General features: G+C 44.5%; 1 protein-coding gene across 1 annotated transcript in view; it reads right to left on the reverse strand.

Moving 5' to 3' along the window:
• CALCR (calcitonin receptor) overlaps positions 1–23059 on the reverse strand; it is a 2903406-nt gene that overhangs the window by 1019638 nt on the left and 1860709 nt on the right. Inside the window, exon 10 of the mRNA XM_069648468.1 lies at positions 5327–5480. Within this exon, the coding sequence (XP_069504569.1) occupies positions 5327–5480 (154 nt within the window). The remainder of the gene's footprint in view (positions 1–5326; positions 5481–23059) is intronic.

The raw sequence follows: 23059 nt of genomic DNA on the forward strand, positions 1-23059 counted from the left end.
GTTTTATGACCAGGTAAGCTGCTTCTACTGTAAGCTGGTCAATGTCATAGTTCCCAGTGATATTCAGCACCAGTTGGAAGTCATTGGTGTAGTTGCAAAAGAAGATCCCCAAGAATTCTAATTCAACACACAGAGGGAAGATGTACAGATTGAACAGCAGGAGGGAAATATAATCCCCTGCGGGGCTCGACATGTTGTGGTCTGTGGCCCGGAGGAACAGTCACCCCAATAGACCGGCGACTTGTGATCCTCCAAAAAGGATCCAAGCCAGGTGGTGGCATTTTTAGATAGTCCGCCGGCAGTGGACATCCGGTCGAACAGGATTTTATGGTCTAGCAAGTCGAAGGCTGCTGATAGGTCTAACAACATCAGCAGCCCTGACTTACTATATTCCAATTTGGACAGCATGTGCGTCTGCAAATCCAACAATGCAGTCTCAGTGCCATGGAAACTCTGAAAACCAGATTGATTCACGTGCAGTTTGCCGGTGTCTAGTACGTAGGATTGCAATTGTACATTAGCTAAAAATAGGGTATTCATAATGGGGCTTAGGTTAGCAGCATCCAGTGGTACCAGCCCTGATTCTTTCAATAAAGGAGTGACGGCTATGTTTTTAATGGACTGCGGGATTATGGCAGTGCGAAAAGAAGAGCTGACAAACCGGCAGAGGAAGGGAGCAAACAGGTCCCGGTGCTCTAGAATAAGTTTAGAAGGAAGAAGTTTGCCCGGACAATTAGTGGGATGCATGGTTTTAAGCAAACCCAACATTTCAGTTAGGGATGGTTCTTTAAACTCAAAGTCAGTAGGTCGGCCAGATTGACCAGCTCCTGCAGAGTTCTGACTAGTCTGATTTTTTGACGAGTTGGTACAGGTAGCTCTTTTGGGCTGGTTAAGATTAGATGTGGGACTTAGCAATGAGGATGTTTGTATCTCTTGCTAAATTTTATTCTGAGCCTTCAGCAGCTTCTCAGCAAAAGCTTTCTGGACACTGTTACAGTCATCGGCTGTAGGTTTGATTTGTGGATTGCAAACAATAGGTTTCTCCCATGTTCTAAATAACCAGAAGAGTTCTTTAGTCTTGTCTCTAGATTGATTCATTTGGTTGTCATAGAAGGTTTTCTTGGACTAGATAATCGTCCTCTTATACTGCTTTTCAATGAGTTTCCAAGCCAGCAGATCTTCGTTGGATTTGTCTTTAAGCCAGGTGTGTTTCGTCTTTTACTGGTTTTCAGCTCAGCTAATGCAGGGGAGAACCATTTGTGACGATCAGGCAAGTCTTTGACGGTTTTGTCCTTTATAGGGGCATGTTTATCTAGCATTTCAAGCATTACTTCATAGTAACTACTTATAAGACTCTTGGGGCCATCAAGGATGTTAGTTTTGGTCATAAGTGACTCCATACAAGCTGTTAGGATGTGAGGGGTAACATTTTTAAAGTTTCCGGCTTTAACCGAGTGTGCTACCACATGTACTCTTGAAGCTCACTAGGGAGCTTCAGACAGCATAACACAAAATAGTGGTCAGACCAAATGCATGGGGTAGTGGAAATAGGTCGAAACTGGACATTCCCGCCTCCAATCCAATCAAGTATATGACCCTTATTGTGTGTGGGTTCAGTATTGTGACATATGATATGATGTGTTTTCAAAGATTTTTCTAGTTGGAGTGCGTTTTTATCAGATTTATAATTTTTCCAGAGTTTAAAATCACCCAAGACGACTGGTCCTGAGTTTGTGGTCATCAGGGGTGCGACAGTATTGACTAAATCATCATTAAAATTACATGTGTCTCCTGGTGGGTGGTAGAGTAGTACCACATTAAGACAATAGTTGGGATTTGAGGTCAGTTTCACATGAATGATATCACTGCCTACGCATTGTATTTTGGCCTCATAGAATCCCAACTACTTTTTACAAATAATTGCTCTCCACCCCAACGTTATCCTCCCTGTGCCTCCCAAAGAACAACTAACCTGGGGGGGGGGGTCAAATGCTCTATGGTTGGCCTATGGGCTTCGGTAAGCCACGTCTCAGTGAGGCACATGACATCAGGTTCATGCTCTTGAACATAGTCATGTACTTCTATGGCGTGTTTTACAAGAGATTGAGTGTTTAATAGAACAATGGTGAGTTCAGTGAGAGAAGTTCCAATGGACTTTCTGTTATGGTTATCTAGCGTGAAATGATGAGATACGCTAGTAGATCTAACATTATGGGTAACTCCCTTAGTCTGTGGTGTGGGTTCCTCCTGGGGGTCATTTATCATACACGTTCCATTTGACTTTATCTGGCGTTTCAGACTAGCATAGTGAGCAGCAGAACTGCACAAACGCGCACGGACCCGCACAGACTTGCTGGTCTTGTTTGCGCCGGCGCGTTTGTGCCTGTGGACGGAACAAGTACTGCAGGAGAACTAAAGTCCTTCTGGGGGCTGTAGTTTAATCTCCTGGCACATGTGTTCCGAGATACAATCTCGGATTCAAATCACCCGCGCTTTGATTCCACGTCTCGTCTTGTGATAAGTGAGTGTCAGTATGCAATCAATCAGGCAATATTATGAATATTAGGAATACAATTTAAAAGTGAACAGGTAACTGTAACTGTCAGAGTAATTAAAATAATTCTAAAAGATACCTTAAATTGCACAACTAATCAAAAGTTAAGGCTGCCACACCAGCACCTACTTGTCATTGAAGCAATCTCCATGTCTTTGGCATGCACTGTCCATTACAAAAGGCAGTACCTATTTAATTGCTTTGCCTGTGAAATATTTCTCCAAACAGTTAAATCATATGTGTCACACTTGAAGAAGCATTGCAACTTTTTGGTCCCTCTCATTTTGAATTCAGGTTTCATTAGCATTTAATTCTCCCCCCACATCATACAATTTATGTGTGTAATTAAAAGTATATATTTTTTTAATAGAACATTGACTGGACATTTTTTTATTTTTGAACTGCTGTACTTTGCCCTTTTAGTTGCTACTGGTACACATTCGCCCCACCCTTACCCCCTTCTGAGAGTATAGCCTGTCTTAGTCCAAATTACCACAAAAGGCAAGGGAGGTATATCCCTTAGCTGTGATTGTTTTAACGTTATGATTGGGATCAATGTTGCTTTATAGAGGTGTGTGGGCTTAGTAGGTGGTTTAACCAATACTCATCCTTATACTCTTGCACAGCTAAAGTAATGCAATCACAATACCCATCATTAAATCCAGGATACTTATATGTCTTATATTATTAGTTAACTCCATCGATAGAATGTGGCTAGAGCTTAATATGCTGTGATTCCAATAGCCATTAGTGTCAGTGTTTGTGGCCCATTTTGTAATATGGAAGGTGTGGACAATATAAGATCACCTGTGCATTAAACGTTGACATTCGTTCATTTACATGAGAATGTTCCTGTCACAGTTATTCCTGATCCTTGTATGGAGGAATGAGCAAATACAAATTTACAGCAGAAAAACTTGTTGAATGTCTGCCAGTCATGGAGCCGGATCTCATACATTGCACATTTACGTGTGTCACTGCATTTAGCAGCATCCCTGATATCACGTTTGATCATGCAGATTTTTAGTTTTGCTTACTTTACTCTCGTTTACAGACTTTTAGTGTGTGGTGCAGAGCTGCTTTAGTATGGCTCATACAGGATCATCTTTAAAATGGGTAAATATAGCCTCTAGCAGGGGTTTCTTTCTTTCTTTCTTTCTTTCTTTCTTTCTTTCTTTCTTTCTTTCTTTCTTTCTTTCTTTCTTTCTTTCTTCCTTTCGTGCTTTAAGTGGGATATGAAATTGAGGAGGGCTATGGAAAGGGGGTGTAAACATATTGTGCTGGAGTTGGACTCCAACGTCCACATGCCCCAAACAAGCAAAACATCATGGGGCCCTTCACATGTACTTTAGACCAGCCAATATTGGTCCAACTAGTTTTTTTTGCATCTAGTCTGTTTACTGTAAATTAATCTCCCTCTAGTTCAGTTTTCAAATGAACTGCTGTCTGTAAATTAAAACCTTTATGACTCAGGATATAAGAAATGTAATCAGCGAGTAAACCACCTACATTCTGCAAAGAAATGACCAATGCCTATTGTGCTTAATGGCTCATAAGTGCTCATTTAGGGTATCCTGTCTCCTGCTGCCTGTCTGTCCAGTGATAATCAATAGCTATTACTCCCCTATAGGAAAGGGGTAATTGTGTGCCCATATTCAATAGGGAGGCAGCAGTCTTCTCTAACTAAAGACTAAGTCACTTTGAATGAGCTTATGCTGCCCAAAAACAGACCTCAAGCTGTAAACCTCCCTGACACCTTCAGCCAGCCCTGTAGCCACCGAGGGGAGCACTGTGAGAAAGGGGAGAAGGACACATAGCACTAATATAAACTACTTCGTGCTTTGCAAAAAATCAAAGAGCATTTTGGGAACACTAGTATGAACACTGGTGGCAGTCTTTCAAGCCTGCAACCCTGTTGAGCACATAATGCACAGTGGCCTTTCTGATAATTTCATTTATAAGAACACCATATCAGTGGAGAGATGGTCATCGAGGAATCATATTTATATGTAGATGTGGAGCAATTTACCCAGGCTGTCCCCCTTTCAACAGTAAGCTGTTTTCCCTTCATGCATTTCTTATACAGTGTCCGTGTCCCTACCACACCCACAGGCGCATGACTTAAAGGCATTACGTGATAAAGGCGGCATAGGATTTCCTCTCCAATAAAAATGAGAATTAATCTGTCACAGTATCATGAACAATGTCAGTTATGCAAATGTCCATTAAAGGATAATGTGCATGTAATCATTGGAATTTTCCTCTTCCTTCTGTTTCTCTCTTTCAGTTCATACAATTCAATTGCATAATGGTTTTGGGATTGTGTTACCAGCATGAGCTCTCATTGATCAGTGCCAACACGAATGCATACATTTATGTCATATGAAAGTGCTACTTTTGCAATATTTGCAACTACAAATCATTGGCTTCAGAGATTTTGAATCCTGAAATTAATGTATTTATGGTCTACGAAGACACTGCACATAAATCAAAGGAATCCAAGATGCAATATAATGAACATGTGAAGTGTTGCTGCTTTGTAAACGGTTTAACAGGATGGCTTTCCAGTAGGCTGTAAGGATCCAACCCATCTGTATGCAACCCTATTTTTAAGGGTCATGTTTTAGATTTTAGGTGAAGGGGATTTAGCGAAATTGATAAGAAAGCTGCAAGCAGAGGTGAGGGGTGCCAGCATCCAAATTGTGCAGTATGAAAAGTCCACAGCCCTTTCCCACTGGCAAAATCATTGATCAATACCAAGATGATACATACCCCATCCCAAAAGATAGTACCAATGCAGATGCTGCTCTTCGGCGAATACGGCCACCACAATCAGTGTATGAAGGTAGATGCCCTCGCACAGCATCCAGAAGTAGTTGCACCCAAGCATGTACTGGTGAAAGGCTTGCAGCACCTTGCAGCCCACCTGAAAATTAGAGTTGTCTTCTGTTAATGAGAATATGAACAAGCAAGGATCCTCACGTATGACAGTCACACACACACACACACACACTGTCTTGCTATTCTGCAAGAAATATTATACAAGCATTGGCCTGAGACGTGGTCATGCAGCAGATTCCTTACATAAGTACTGTTAACCTTTCATGAAGAGGGTACATGCAATGGAAAATCACAAGCAGTCCACTTAAGTCCACCAATGTATGCACATTAAGTTTAACAACTTGCTAACCAAATACTTGTATTGATACTGTCCTTCGTCACCAAACTGGACAGTGCAGCCCAGGGCACACAATATTTACATACGTATTTCCGAATTGATACTTAAGCATCAGATGCCATTACCTGCATGTCCCTCTTCTTCACCCCAGTCCTTACTCTTAATATGTGTTTTGCCTTCCCATCGGCCATTTCAAATACCTCACTACAAAGCTTAGAATCCGCCCTGGGTGCTATAAGAGGACTGCACTTACCTATGGACTTCCTGAGTTTCTTTCTGTCCTCCAGACAATCATTATGCAAGGGTGGAGCACCCTTTGCCATATTGCTGTGGGGTACAGAGACAGGTTGCTCCTACTGCCTAGGCAAGGGCAAAACGAGCAGTGGTGGATGAGGAGGCAGGTGCCTGCAAGTTTAGGGCCACCTCAGATGTGGGCCTGGTGCCCAACCCCTCTCCCATGGTATGTCCTTGCAGTAGCTGGGAACCACAACTGCCACTGGAAATTCACACCTGGGGCCTGTATTATGGGGACAGTACCAGCGCAAAAGGGCAGGCAAGAGGGGCACTGCAGGCGACAGCTTTGCCACACTTCTTTGCCATACTTGAGAATACAATATTTCTCTCTCCCACAGCAGGCTGCAATGGTTATGTTTAGTTAAGGGGTAAGTTCATGCCTCTAGATGCTAGTAATCAGCATTCAAATCCTACTTTCGGGAGATAGCCATACTTAAAAAACCGCCCCCCTGCCCCTTGCCATTTTGGGTAGATGGCTCCAGTGTAGTGAGGGGCAACCTGCAAAGTCTCCTGGGAGAGCTGATAGGGGATGGGTCGGGCTAGACTACTGGTGATTTCCTGGGTTTGGAGTTTCAAATACTGTCAGTCTCGGGATGATAGCTCAGGGGCAACGCGCTTGCCTTGAAAACAAGACAATGAAGAGCAACAGAGGTTCGATCCCTGGTCCGTGCTTAATAAATAACCTATCATTTCCTATCATATCAGTGGGTACCAGGCCTGGAAGAGGTCGTTTGTTATTAAAGGTGACTGGGCTTTGCTTTGCAGGACATTCAGAAAAAGAAGCACATCAAGAAGTGCAGGCACCTGGATTCCTCCTCCTCCTCCTCTACAGAGTCATCAAGATAATGCGCATGATAGAATTGAAAGACCATAAAAGATGTTTCGTCCCCGGTTGGATGACTAAACGTTATAAGCAGGGAGAACCTCTATGTTTTCAGAAGAGCCTGCTTTTTAGGTCCCAAAAGAGTCAAAGGTCAATGCCTCCATCAGAAATAATTTTGCCAGGGTCCACTTATTACTGTGCAATGGGATATAACTTCTTACATGGCTGGAAGATTTCTAGACTTTATATGACAAAATGGAAGAGGGAGTGGTGTGCTATGAAGAGATCCAGGGCATGCACATACATGCAAAGCTATTGTCAGACTTGTCTTATGATGTCTGATTATGTATGACTCAATTGTGGACTATGCTAATATACGTGTCGTCTTTTCCTGTTTTGAAGCTGTTTAGGGATGTTCTCTAGGAAAAGCTGGAAAGCATGCATAAGTAAGGCAAATAATTGGGCACTCTACAACAGAAAACTCTCCAATACCCTTTTCTGACACGACAAGAGCAACCTAACCACCTTCACGATAGGGGGCAAGAGGAGACCATCCCATCTTCAGGAGGAGATATAGAGGTACTCCCCAGTAAATCCCACTGCCCTTGGCTATTCCTAGACGCCTCATTTGAGATCTACACTTCTTCCATTTTAACAACGCTGGGGATACTGATTTTCATACCCCTGAGTCCTGGACATTATCTACCACAGTTACAAAACAGAGTTTATGGAATCTCGGGGGAAGACTGGAATTTCTGGTTACTCCTGCGGTGAGGAGTTTGGAAAAGAAGGAGGCCTCGCTTGCAGAAATCCAGATGATATTCACAATTGGCACCATCATGATGGTTCACCCAGTGGGGAAGGGCCTGGGCTACTACTTCACTGTTTTCTTATTACCCAAGGGTGCCATGGGATTAGATTGGGTAATCAGCCTCAAGGTTGTTAACTGTTTAGTTCAGAAGATCTTGTTCAAAATGAAGACCCTCCAAAGGCTTGTCCAGGTAAGATTGGATGGAACCCCTGGTCCTCTTTAATGCCTATCTTCATGACCACATTTATCCATAAAACTTCCGGTCTCTCAGGTTTGTGACGGTGCTAAACATTGGCATCTGTGGGTGGGTCGGCTTCATGAGTGGAGTATGGTGCCCTACCCCTAGAGTAGACAATTGGCTGGTCATGGGGTTCTCTTGTCCAGAAGTGGAAAGACATATGAGCATGTCTTGCAATGTCGCGATGTAATGTGTTTCTGCACAACCTCAGAAAATCTAATTTGGATCTGACACTTTAATTCATTGATGTTGTCTTCCACACAGCAAAGGCTTCCTACACATCCTGGAGGACTGAGCCAGATTTCTCATAGAGGGGTTCAGACATTGTGTCAGTCTCCTCCCATGCCTGCCATTAGTGTATTTAGGTACACGTTCTGAAGGCAGCTACAGAGTTGCTAACCTCATGGCGCCATCTGCATCTTCATTTTCTTTTGGCCCATCATCACAGGTACTGGGCTCACTGCTCACAGGATTTTGAGCCATTGATTTCCAAGCCAAAGAGCCTCTCAGTGCAATTAAAAGGGTGACTGGACCCAGCGAACCTGATGATGGGCTTCCCCCAATATCCTGCTTTAGTTGATGCAGTGATTGCTAAGGATACCAGCTCCCAGATTTGGGATGCCAGCTTGGGACAGAAACCTTCTCAGGATTGCTGGTCTTCTGAGGAACAAGCAGGATCTACAAAATGCAAGGACCTGGAGCCAGTTCATTGAGCACTATGGTTCTTTGCTTCATAGATCCATGACGTCCAGTTCTGATGAAGGCAGACAACACTTTCACCATGTTTTAAGTTGGTCAATGTGGAAAGGGAGTGGCTAAGGAGTTCAGGGCTCTACATCATATTACATGTACACTGGGGTCCTGTGCTCAATCCAATCTCCTGTCACTCAGCGAAGTATGTAATAAGGAAGCGTACACTGCAGGTAAGTGAAGATCCTTTAATAGCAGGAAAGAGGAGAATAGGACCCATAGGCACACCCTAGTAACAGGAGTGGTAAATTTGAGAAGATGGGGTAGGTTTCAAGTTTGTTAGGATACTAAGTAAAAAGAGGTAAGAGGTGCAGAGGAGAGAAAGGCAACCTTGACACCTAGGTTGCACTAATAATAGGACAAAAATAAGTTCCCAAGATAGGAACTTACGTCCCCTGCACACTATCTAGTATCTGGATGACCAGACCAACATTTATAGAAAGAGTAGTAGAGTAACTCTATGTAATAAAGTCTTAATAAAGGACGTGTTGGTATGAAAAAAATACAAATTCTTAAAAAAGGACAACATTCAATCGTTTAAGGTCACAAGAAACAATCTTCATTATTTATTCTTGGTGGTGCAGCTGTGGTAGGCCCAACGCGTTTCGAGTGAAACAGACACTCTTCATCAGGGGCAAAAACAATGATTCTAGGAAAAAATATGCACAATATTTAGTATAGAATAATGTATAAATCCAAGTAAAAACTTCTAACCAAATGTCTTTTCTGACTCGACAAAGCAAGTGGTCCCACGATATTGTACAGTAATTAAATCCCTAGAACATTTAACATGTATGAGATTTGCTGGATGCAGAAGAATAACTAACAACAAGTATATACTTATTCATATATTTTGGAAGAAAAACAGACATTAATTGTTTAGATAATAAATTACATAATATAGTGTTAATGTGGATCACAAAACAAATAAGTCACAAAAGTATGAAGGAAAAAAAGGGGGGAAAGAGAAAAATCTAACCTTGTATGTTTTATATAAAAGGGGGACTGGACGGGGACTGTGACAGGAAACCCAGTCATTCGTGTATGCAAGGAACCCTTTATCTGAAAAAGTAGAGCATAACAGAACTCAGTTCAGTCAGAAGTGAGTTAGAGGTCTGAAACAAGTCAAAACATGGAGATTCACTTACATGCTTAATTGTTCATCCGAATGGGAGAAACCATCAATTGAAAAAATAAGCGGATAAGTAAGCAGAGGGTCTTGTAGTAGTGCAAGGGCTTGAACACTATGGATGAAAGTCCAAAGACAGAAAGTCAGGGTGAGGAAAACTATATGGAAGAAAAAAAGCGGGTTCAGTAGAACCCAAAGGTAATATAACTTACCTAACTTAATGCAGCGTTGCAGACAGAGGGCAGGAGACCGGCAGGTAATCTGATTCCTCCTACAACTCCGCCGCCATTATGTACTATTCGTTAGTATGACGTCACCATGCGCATGCGCGTGATCCGTCATTGTTAGAGCTGCTGTGAAAGCGCAATAAAATTATGCGAAAATAGATGGCGTTGCCCCGTGAAAGGAACGGATAGTGCCTTTGTCTAGAGAAAGCGAAAAAATAGGTATAGGTGAGTGACTACCAGTTTGGGAGTGTTTACACTCTGACGTCATCACGCAGTCGCGTGCATGACGCCACTTGTAAACAACCAGTTGGTATAGGAAAGAACAGCTTAGAGAAGAGGAGGTGCTATGTTCAACAAAGCCAAGAAGTTGTCCAGGAAATAATCAAGGAGCTTGCTGATGACGCCTCCCTGACGATTAAACAAGCTGACAAGGGGGGTGCACTTGTACTTATGGACACAACGTTTTACAACACTGGGTGTCTCAAACTTTTGGAAGACAGACAGACCTACTTACCATTGGACCATGACCCCACAAATGACATCAGCATCATTATCAAACAAGCAGTAGAGAAAGCTAGTACTATGGATTGGATTTCAGATAAAACCGAAGAATTCTTGATTAAAAGCAATCCAATAATTCCTGTGTTCTATGGATTACCCAAAATTCATAAAAACTCCAAAGACCCCCCATTTAGACCGATTGTTGCTGGCACTGACAGCATATTCCAACCCTTGGCTGTCTACCTTGATACGGCTCTACAACCACTGGTACAAAAAATACCTACATATTTGAAAGACACTACACATTTCCTTCAAAGTATCCAGAACCTTCAGATCAATTTTGATGATCCATTAATATTCTCCATGGATGTTAGTAGTCTTTACACTTCAATCCCCCACGATGAGGGCATAGCAGCCCTGGAATGGTTCATTCTAAGACATGACGAAATCCAGATCCAAAAAAACTTCGCCATTGAACTTATTAATCTGATACTCTACAACAACTATTTCAGATTTAATGAACAGTACTACCTTCAAATCGCAGGCACCTCTATGGGCTCAGCAGTAGCCCCCTCATATGCGAACATTTTTATGTTCCATTTCGAGATGACGCATGTCCTAGACCACCCATATTGGAAAGATAAAATACACTGTTGGCTAAGATACATTGATGATGTCTTCGGGATTTGGAAAGGCACAAAACAAGAGCTGACCGATTTTTGGCAATATCTCAACCAGTGTAACCCCCGGATCAAATTCACTATGGAAGTCGGTTCACCATGTGTGAATTTTTTGGATGTAACTGTAGAATGGCAAGACACGGTCTTGATTACATCTATGTTTAGAAAACCTACTGATGTTAATAGCTCCCTACACTTCAATAGCTTCCATCCGAGACACTTAAAAGAAAATTTACCATTCAGTCAACTGCTACGTGCGAAAAGGATTACTTCCAACACACAGAGACTTCAGACAGAATTTGACACTATGCGATCAAGATTCCTGGAAAGAGGCTTCCCGGAGGAAGTGTTGACACAAGCAATTACGAGGACTGAATCATATCCTCGTGATCAACTTCTCAACAAACAACCCACACAGAAGAAATCGAACTTGATCTATACATTGAAATACTCTGCACAGAGTTACCAAGTCAAAAAAATCATTATGAAGAATTGGGACCTAATCAAATCAGATCCTAATCTCAACCGCCTTTTTCCAACTCCTCCAATGTTAGCGTATAAAAGGGGAAGAAACTTCAGAGATACGTTAATCAGAGCAGAAAGACCTAAAAAATCCACCCAAAGGGTATTGACAAAATCAAAAAATGGCACTTTTCCATGCTTAAATTGTCAGCATTGCTCAAACATCATTAAAGGCAATTATATTAGGCACCCGAATAATGGCAACAAGATCCCTTTAAAAAGCTTTGCTACTTGCGATTCCAAAAATGTCATCTACACTATCAGATGCCCTTGTGGGAAATATTATGTTGGGAAAACTAGTAGAAAAGCTAAGGAAAGGTGGACTGAACATAAATCCCAAATCATAACTAAAAATGTCAAATCACCGGTTTTCAGGCATTTTAGAGACCATAAACACAACATCTCACAGTTGAGATTTGCAGTACTAGAAGTGGTACACCCCCTCCAACGAGGTGGTGACTTACCAAAACTACTGGCACAAAGGGAACTGTACTGGATACATAGGCTAGATGCAATGGCCCCTCTTGGGCTCAATGAGGACTACTACCTAGGCCCATTTATCTGAGCATATACTATTCCTTACTCTTCCTATTACCTGGATTATTCCATGTGAATATTAGGCATATTCTTCCACAACTAATGATAGTTGAGAAGACCAGATCCTAACCTAAAGACTGTGAACCATTCCAAGGGGCAGTCTGTTGGCAGTCATCTGTAGGGTACACTTGTCCAAAATGTCTATCAGTTTAAAGATTTCATGTAGACACATCTGACATTTCCATATATGTGGTTTCTCTGTTAAATAGATTATAACTTAATCATAAGTATGTGAACCACATATGTGGGCAGTATCTTTTTCTATGTTTTGACTACATAGAAAGTTAGACAATAGCGCTGGTGGTGCATTCAGATTGCCTTTTTGGGCTTGAGACACTCTGTTAAAAAGTGACCTAATGTAAGATGTTAACATGTTGAGACATGTTGTTAAGATGTTACCTAATGGAACATGTATTTAGGCACCTTATAACAATTGTATTTTTTGATTAATACTTCTATAGTCATCAGTTCCATGCTTTTTTGAATTAATGTCCTACTTCAGTTGTGAACTTTGTCAATCCTGTGAAACACCTTTATTATACCATCTAACATTAACTGTCTCTACTAAGTCATCAGATTGCAGTGAGCTCCTCTTTAATTCCCCGACGTACACTTCTACGCCTCCTTCGGCTTTTGCCCTTCCTTAGGTGCTGCTCTATTCATACCTAATCTTTAGCGATTCCTTGAATTCAGTATTTTGACATTTGATCGTTTCATGCCATTTCCTGGACAACTTCTTGGCTTTGTTGAACATAGCACGTCCTCTTCTCTAAGCTGTTCTTTCCTATACCAACTGGTTGTTTACAAGTGGCGTCATGCACGCGACTGCGTGATGACGTCAGAGTGTAAACACTCCCAAACTGGTAGTCACTCACCTATACCTATTTTTTCGCTTTCTCTAGACAAAGGCACTATCCGTTCCTTTCACGGGGCAACGCCATCTATTTTCGCATAATTTTATTGCGCTTTCACAGCAGCTCTAACAATGACGGATCACGCGCATGCGCATGGTGACGTCATACTAACGAATAGTACATAATGGCGGCGGAGTTGTAGGAGGAATCGGATTACCTGCCGGTCTCCTGCCCTCTGTCTGCAACGCTGCATTAAGTTAGGTAAGTTATATTACCTTTGGGTTCTACTGAACCCGCTTTTTTTCTTCCATATAGTTTTCCTCACCCTGACTTTCTGTCTTTGGACTTTCATCCCTAGTGTTCAAGCCCTTGCACTACTACAAGACCCTCTGCTTACTTATCCGCTTATTTTTTCAATTGATGGTTTCTCCCATTCGGATGAACAATTAAGCATGTAAGTGAATCTCCATGTTTTGACTTGTTTCAGACCTCTAACTCACTTCTGACTGAACTGAGTTCTGTTATGCTCTACTTTTTCAGATAAAGGGTTCCTTGCATACACGAATGACTGGGTTTCCTGTCACAGTCCCCGTCCAGTCCCCCTTTTATATAAAACATACAAGGTTAGATTTTTCTCTTTCCCCCCTTTTTTTCCTTCATACTTTTGTGACTTATTTGTTTTGTGATCCACATTAACACTATATTATGTAATTTATTATCTAAACAATTAATGTCTGTTTTTCTTCCAAAATATATGAATAAGTATATACTTGTTGTTAGTTATTCTTCTGCATCCAGCAAATCTCATACATGTTAAATGTTCTAGGGATTTAATTACTGTACAATATCGTGGGACCACTTGCTTTGTCGAGTCAGAAAAGACATTTGGTTAGAAGTTTTTACTTGGATTTATACATTATTCTATACTAAATATTGTGCATATTTTTTCCTAGAATCATTGTTTTTGCCCCTGATGAAGAGTGTCTGTTTCACTCGAAACGCGTTGGGCCTACCACAGCTGCACCACCAAGAATAAATAATGAAGATTGTTTCTTGTGACCTTAAACGATTGAATGTTGTCCTTTTTTAAGAATTTGTATTTTTTTCATACCAACACGTCCTTTATTAAGACTTTATTACATAGAGTTACTCTACTACTCTTTCTATAAATGTTGGTCTGGTCATCCAGATACTAGATAGTGTGCAGGGGACGTAAGTTCCTATCTTGGGAACTTATTTTTGTCCGATCCTTTAATAGCAACCAGCCTGAGCCCAGCAGTGCTCAGCCTACATTACAGCTCTCCACATAAACTCATAACCGTTGTTCTTGGAATGTAGAACATTAAACAAATGCAAGCATGACATCAGAACAAGAGTGGAATTCTACAAGGTAGAATTCCACTCAAGAGCCATTACACATTATAACACTTCTCCCCCCTTTACTCAACAAAAGAAACAATCCCCTTGAAGCCACATACACACGCGCAACATGCACACACACACAGGCCACCACGCGCACAGACACACACTACCCAGCCAAACACTCGCACCCAACTCCAACTACAGAACCCTCCAAAGGCAAGGAAAAACTAAACTGTGCTAATGAAAAATAGGGCCCAAAACATAATCTTTATATTTGGAAGGAACCTTCCTCTCCCTGACAGAATGAGCATGAGTCAGAACAGAGTCGGCCACCCCAGAAGCCGACACCTCACGTTCATCCACCGGAACATTTCTAATATCAGAATCATGCGCAGAAATAGGAATGGAATGTTCCTCAACTTCCCGGAGATCTAAAGCCGCCCCTCTAACCATGGGCTGCAAGTCAACTCGTTCCTCACTGTCTTCCCAGACCATGGAACCGTCTAAGGGGGAATCACACCCTACACCAGCATCTCCTAAACCGCCACTAGGCCTACTAGATTCACTCCCTGTAGAAACTACTTTGTCTCTGTCCACCACCACCACACGCCTGAGACTCCATGTAGATCCGTCATCAAGTTTTACATAACCACAACCACGCTTGGCCACTTTACGTGGATTTAAGTACCTGCTGAGACCCTTGGCTATGAACCTAGGATTCTTGATCTGAACCCAATCACCCATCTTCACAGAAAGGGGCTTCCTACAGGCCAGTTGCTCACACAAGAAACATGTTTGCTTACTCCGAACTCGATCCAAAACTCCCTGCATATCCACCTGTGACTGGACACCACCACCCAGGGCTGGCACTCTCAATTTGGAGGCTGGTTTCCTCCCCCGCATCAGCTCAAAAGGAGAATGACCAGTGACAATAGAAGGAGTCAGCCTGTAAGATTTAAGAGATTCTGACACTACCCTTCCCCACGGAAGACCATTGGCAAGAGCCAACTGGATGGCCCCCTTGATAAAACGATTCATACGTTCCACTAGACCGTTGGCTTGTGGATTATATAGAGCAACCTTATGATGACGTATACCCAGATCATCCAGAAACTTTTGCATGCAATCTGACACAAACTGAGACCCATTGTCGGTCACCAATCCAGCAGGCACACCCTCCCTGTCAAACACTGCAGAAAGAAATACCACAATCTTCTCAGCAATAACCATAGATAAGGCAGTGGCCTCGACCCATCTCGACGTATAGTCCACCATAACCACAATAAATCTCAAGTCTCCTCCTAACAAATCCATAGGTCCCATTATGTGAAGCGCTACTTTGGACCAGACCTGACGGGGAACCTCAACAGGATAGACTGGTTGGGGAACAGGAACCTCGTTTTTTTCACTGTTGGAACATGCTGCACAATCCTTTACCACATCCTCCACATCCGTGTCCATACCGGGCCACCAATAATCCTCTCTAAGTCTCCTCTTGGTCATAGACCTGCCCAAATGCCCCTCGTGTGCTAACTCAACAAGTTTCCCTCTAAGGGAACAAGGGGGAACTAACCTCAGACCTCTAGCCACGCCCCATGGACCTTCAGACAATTCCTGCCATACATGCCCATAAAGCTTGGAAAAACCAGTACTAACAAGACCACATCTAAGTGCTGCTCTTAATTCAACCAACTCGGGATCATCAGTACACTCTGCACTCCATTCTGGTTCCGATACCGCGGGCACTACACCAGCCACCAAGGAACATTCGTCCCCCACCACACCTGGAGACTCTTCAGCACTACTAGAATTCGGAAAACGCGACAGGCAATCTGCTACTGCATTTCTCACACCAGGGACATACTCAACCCTGAAATTAAATTCTGTCATATCAGCCATCCATCTCATGATCCTGGTAGACGCATGAGACAACCCCTTCGTTGTCAATACATGAACCAACGGCTTGTGGTCAGTACGAAGGGTGTACTCAATTCCCCACAGAAAGGTTAGAAAATATTTAGAAGCCCACACAACTGCAAGAGCTTCTCTTTCTATGACAGCGTACCTGCCCTCAGCTTCTCTGAGCACTCTCGACGCAAAGGCTATGGGGAAGTTATCCCTCAACCTTTTGTTCCAGTACAGCACGTATGTCATACTCACTCGCATCTACAGTTAGAAACGTTTTCCTGACAGGGGAAAATGAACTCAAGGATGGAGCTTGCTCAATTTCTTCTTTCAACTTGAGAAATTCTGCTTGACACTGATCAGACCACACAAAATGTACGCCCTTTCTCAGTAGTGACCTCATACCTACTGTCTTGTCGGCATAAGAAGGTACAAACCTGCTGTAATATTCAGCAAGTCCCATGAATGATCTCAACTGCTCTTTATTATCTGGGGATGATGCATCGCTCAATGCCCTCACCAACTCAATCTTAGGGTGAATACCCCTGGCAACCAGAGAGTGTCCCAAATAAGTCACGCTGGGGACACCCACCTTGCATTTACTAAGCTTGACCGTGAGACCACAATTCTTCAAGACATTCATCACCTCAAGAACTCTACGATCATGCTCAAATCGAGACTCACCCCACACCAGAATATCATCTTGGAAACATTCCACCCCGCGCATCCCTGCAAAGAGTTTCTGCATTGTCCTCTGAAAAACAGCGGCAGCAGATGCCAAACCAAAGGGCATTCTACAAAAACGGAATGCGCCAAAAGGAGTAACGAAGGATGTAAGGGGGCGGGAGTCAACATGCAGATCTATCTGATGATATGCAGATGACAGGTCAAACGTCGAAAAACAGGATGCACCACACACCAAGGAAAACATTTCATTAATATTGGGCAGAGGATGTCTGTCAACCCATATGCATGAATTAAGATCCTTAAGGTCTACACACATTCTCATGCCTCCATCACTCTTACGTGCCAGGACCACCGGGGCCAACCATTCCGAACTCTCTACTTCCTCTATGACTCCAGACTCTTTGAGTTTATTAAGCTCTTCCTTCAAGGCATCACAAGCCATGATTGGAACCCTCCTGACTTTATGGACAACCGGCACAGAACCTCTCTTGAGGATTATCTTGTGCGCAAAACCCTTCAATTTGCATAACGTTTTGGTAAAAACAGAGGGAAATCTGTTTTCCAGCACTTCTGCCGTGAGTCTCTCATGCAACTTAGCTCCATCACTATCTCCCCTCACACACATCACAGGGTCTGCTTTCCCTGGTCTTATTTCTAGTTCTAGAGCAGCTTGCTCATCCCACCCTACAACAGGGTCACATTTGTGAGCTACATATAATTTTCCTTTCGCCGCCCGTCCTTCAAACTCTATATCAGCCCACTCGTACCCAAGAACCTTGATGGGTACTCGCCCATAGGCACACGGGTTTATGTCAGAACACAACAAATCAGACACCCTCTTGTGAAATTTAGACTCGTACAGTTCAGGGGATATCATTGTGTATGGTGACCCCGTGTCCACCATCATTTCCATTGGGACTCCGTTGACCATGAGCGTTGCCCACGCTCTCTTCTTGCAACTGCTGACACTCAACAATGATCCTTCTGGTGTGCCACCGTTGTCTTTGTCGGAACATCCCATGTACCCCACAATTGTCACCCCTTCCTCATCATTATTGGTGTCCACCAACTTCACTGACTCCTTAGCGGACACAACACCTCTGCACATGCGGGGGCATAATGACCCTTGGTTTTGCATCTCCTACATTCCACATTGGCAACCGGACATTCTTTTGCGCCTGCCACATGTCCCTGCCAACCGCATCTCCTGCACAGTTCCCTTGACGAGAGTATTGGCCTACTGTCCTTGTTTTTCGCTCTGGCATCAACTGATTTGCGGGGAATCACAGCATGTACCGCTTCTCCCTTATCGGACATCTCTCTGACGCTCTTCCTGGATTCCTCAATAGCACAAGCTATCTCAATGACCTTTTCCAGGGGTGGATCTTTTTCTATCCATAGCCTTTCTCTAACGCGCACATCACATGTCCGCATCATCACCTGATCACGGATGTACTCATCAATGGTACCAGTAAACTTGCACGTCGCTATCAGAGTAAGCAGGGCAGTCACATAAGCATCTATGCCCTCGCTAGAGCCTTGAGTTCTCGAGAAGAAGTGGTACCTCTCAAGTACCACAATGGCCCTCTTGACGAATCGTGCCTCCAACTTGCCTAAAGCTGTTTCGTAAACTAGCACCACTCCTGGTAGGGCATCACCCCCATCGTTCCCTTCTGTGGGGGCAGTTGGGGCAGCATGCACATTGGGACCGGGGAGATGTCTGATCAGCCTAAGACCTTCAGTTCCCAAACAGTTGAGCAAAGCTGCTTCCTTTTCATTGTCCGTAAATTTAGCATCACCTGCCGCCCTAAGATATACTTTGAAGGTGTCGACCCATAGGTCCCACACAATTGCTGGTTCACCCGGACTGGCCAGAAATGCAGGAGCCGGACGTGCATTGTTGTGTTGCATATTGAGCAAAGTTTGGGTATTGGCAATGTCAGTCTATAACTTCACATATGTGCAAGGCAAGAAGCAAACAACTTAAATTGTCATTATTCACAGCACACTGCACATCCTTGGCATCCTGAAGATTAACACAGTCACAAAACTCTTGAAGTGTTCACACAGGATTAATTTTCCAACAGAATCCAGCGGGAACGCCCCCTAATGCGTGCTAATACGTCGCGCACCTCCCTCTTCTGGGTGGGGTAGACAACGCTCTTCCATGAGCGGGATCTCTCACCGACCAGGGAGGCTGTTCACAGCTCTCCCCCCATTCGTTTCTCCCTCTTCGCCTGGATCATTCCCCATAGCTACGGGGGACACTGCGCTGGCTACCGTCGGAGAGCTCAGCTGCTAATACGCCGGCTGCAGATGCCGACGCATGTGGGCTGCGGCTCCTTGCCCCCTCTCACCTCCCCTTAGTCTTCGTTTCCTTTCCAGGACCCCCGTTCCCAACGGGAGACCCGCGCTAGACTTCGGTCACAGACGTACGTGGGGACAGCCCTCCTCCTCCTTACCTGCACTCTTGTTACTGCGGAGAGGCCGCGCTCAACCCCGTCTGGGGAGCGCAGGCCAGGCACGCGGGGACAGCCCTCCTCCTCCTCACCTGCACTCCTGTTACTGTGGGAGCACAGCGCTCGACCCCGGCTGGGGAGCACAGGCCAAGTACGCTGGTTTCCGTTGTCTGCGTGCATGGGAAGGCCTTCTCCCTCTTCACTTGGGCTCCTGTTGCGGTGGAGACACCGCGCTGGACCCCAGCTGGGGAGCAAGGCCAGGCTGAATCCGACGTGCAGGGAAAAACTCCTCTTCCCTCAGAGGAGCTCACTCGACGCAGACAGCGTCAGCCTGAGAACTCTTCCCTTAACGGACCTGAGCCGCACTTGGGAAGCGGACCGGCCTCAGGGAAGGGAATGTAGGCAACTGCTGGGTGGCGAAAGGCTACGTGGGTTGAAGGCTGGTTGCCCTCGTCGCCAGTGTAATAAGGAAGTGTACACTGCAGGTAAGTGAAGATCCTTTAATAGCAACCAGCCTGAACCCAGCAGTGCTCAGCCTACATTACAGCTCTCCACATAAACTCATAACCGTTGTTCTTGGAATGTAGAACATTAAACAAATGCAAGCATGACATCATAACAAGAGTGGAATTCTACAAGGTAGAATTCCACTCAAGAGCCATTACACATTATAACAAAGTACATATACAAAGGGTGAAGAATTCCCTGGTGGTCACTCTGAGCTACTCATTTCCAGAAAATGCAGAGTGGTACCTCTCAACGGCTACCTTGAATCTAACCACCTGGACCTTGGGTCAATTCAAGATGGAAATGCATGCTTCTGCCAACAATGCTCTTCTTCCTCTATTTTCTTCAAGATTCAGTGAACTAACAACAATGGCTGAACTCTTTAAAGTCTGCAATGAGCTGGCCAACCCTGCTGCAGTCTCTACTTCTCCTGTCCCCTCCCAGGCCCTCTGCACAGCCCTGCCCTCTCATTTCATCTGTAAACCCCAGGACATCCTGTCCACCCTCTCCTCTTCTTCCTTCTTTTCTCTCCACTACCTCCTGCCCTCTTGCAGCTGCCTCTCCGCTCTATTTCTCTCCCTTTCCTCTTTTCTCCCCCAATGACATTTCCAGACTAGTATGATCTATGAAAGTCTCATCAAAACAGGGTCTTCTCTGTTCATCCAAAACCATCAAGCACCATATTGACAGCCTTGCTCTTTCCCTGACTCACTTTACCTCTCCTTTGAAGCACTCTCTCGTGCACCCTCTTCTCAACAAACCCACAGCCAACCCCTACTTTCTGGCTAACTATCACCCAATCCCTATCACTCCCTTCCTGGGCAAACTCCTGGTAAAGCTGGCCATCTCCCAGCCTAATCGTCACACTGATTCTGTTGGTTGTCTCCATGACCATCAGTCTGGCTCCAGAGCTGCCAGAAGCATGGAAACTGCTCATGAACATCTGAGAAGACCTGCTCTCTAACCTTGATTCTAATATCCCATCTGTCCTCATCCTACTTGATCTCTCGTCTGCCTTTGACAAGGTCAACCATGCCATCCTGCTCAACCACCTCCATTACAACCTGGGTATAACTGATCAGTCCCTTGCCTGGATGACCTCCTATCCTTTCCAACTGCCCCCGCCCAGGTCCTACTCAGGTCTTCCCTTTCCTCTATCTCACTCTCTACCTGTGGTGTTCCCAAGGGGTCTAACCTCTCTCCCTGGCACTTCAAAAAATATTTGGCAACCTTCACCTACTGCATTGCCGCTCTTTGCTCCAACTTTCAGTGCCATGCAAATGATACCCAGCTCGATTTCAGACTCCCCTCTGCCACCTCATCTCCCTCTCTCATCTTGGACTGTCTGTCTGCTATCCAGGAGTGGTGTGCCACCAGTGTCCTCTGCCTTAATGCCAGTAAGACAGCGATCCTCCTCATCGGCATGCCTGCACCTTCCTTTCCCATCACTCTCTGGCCGGCTTCCCTTAGCGCTCTGACTGCTCCCACCTGTGTGGCGAAGAACCTCAGGGTCATCTTCGACTCCTCGCTTTCCTTTTCTCCTCACATCTCTGACGTTGCTAAGAAGGCAATCTACCAATTGCACCTCCCCAGAGGCATTCTTCCTTTTCTCTCTTTCTCCCAGAAGCTCACTGCCTCTAGAGCTCTGGTTCTCTCTAGGCTGGACTATTGCAAAAGCCTCTTTCTAAATCTGCCTGCAACTACTTTACGCCCTCTGCAACTCATCCAGAACAGGACTGCAAGACTTGTCCTTGGCCTCAAGCCCAGGGATCATATCTCTCCAGACCTGAAATCTCTCCATTGGCTCCCAGTGACTGCAAGGACTAAGTTTAAGACCCTTTGCATTGTCTACAAGGCCTTCGGAGGGCTGGGTCTGCAGTACCTTCAACTCCCCCTTTGTAAACACCTTCCTACCTGAGCTCTGCGCTCCTCCACCTCCCACAGGGTCAGGCGCTTTTCCAAACAATGAGTTGGGGGTAGATCTCTTTCTTCGGATGGGGTCTACCTCTGAAACAGCCTCCCTGCCTCTCTGAAACTTGAGGAGAACCATCTTCGGTTCCGGAAGCACCTCAACACCTTCCTCTTTGCTTCTGCCTTTGCTCTTCTTCTCCCCTGCTGATCTCTGTATGCTTTGGCACTGGGCACCTGGGCGCATACCCGCACTGCCTCTTGACAATCCTTGCACTTGGGTCTGTATCTGCAATCCTACAGCCCCCTCCAGCCTTTATTGACACCCGCTGTCTGCGCCTTATTCGTGCACTTACCAACTGTTGGCAGCACTACCTGTATTGTTTGATCACATGTTCAGCACTTTCCATTCCTCCCCTGCCCCTTGCACTTGCACGTTCTCAATGTGACTGGGCCTAGTAAGATCTTTGTTTTTGTCCTCCCATGTTCCCCTCCCTTGCCTTGTCATGCTCTGAAAAACTTGTGTATGGGCACAATATAAATACAATATCATATCATATCATATCACAGTGGGATTGGGGGATGGCGGTCCTGAACATTCAGTGACCAGAGACGTTAATTTACACCATTACCCAGATTCCTCCAAGTTCCATCCAGAAGATCATTGGGAACAGAGTACAGGTGGCTCTTTGGTGGTCTAATAGAGTATGGTGTATGCATTTGGTTCAGATGGTGGTTAGTCCACATTTATGAATGCCACAGGTCCTTCCTACAGTTTCTGACCTGGAAGGCCTTCTGCTGACCAGCAATTAGAATGGGGAGGCCTTTATGCTGGATTAGAAGGGTTGACTACCCTCAACTACTATGGCCAAATATGGGATTATATGGGTTTTGTTGCCACAAGTGGGAGGTCTTACACCCTCAGTCTGGGGTCGCTGAATTCTCACATTTCCTGCTGGAGAGATGTTACCAGGGTTAGCGCTTTTCTCCCTCAGGGAACAGTTGGGTGCGAAAAAGCTTTTCATTTCCACTGTGGTTGAGTGTAGAGGCAGCAGTTTCACTCTCACTAGCAT

This window comes from Ambystoma mexicanum, chromosome 2q (assembly GCF_040938575.1).
Source record: "Ambystoma mexicanum isolate Mex_15411 chromosome 2q, UKY_AmexF1_1, whole genome shotgun sequence".
NCBI classification, from domain to species: domain Eukaryota; kingdom Metazoa; phylum Chordata; class Amphibia; order Caudata; family Ambystomatidae; genus Ambystoma; species Ambystoma mexicanum.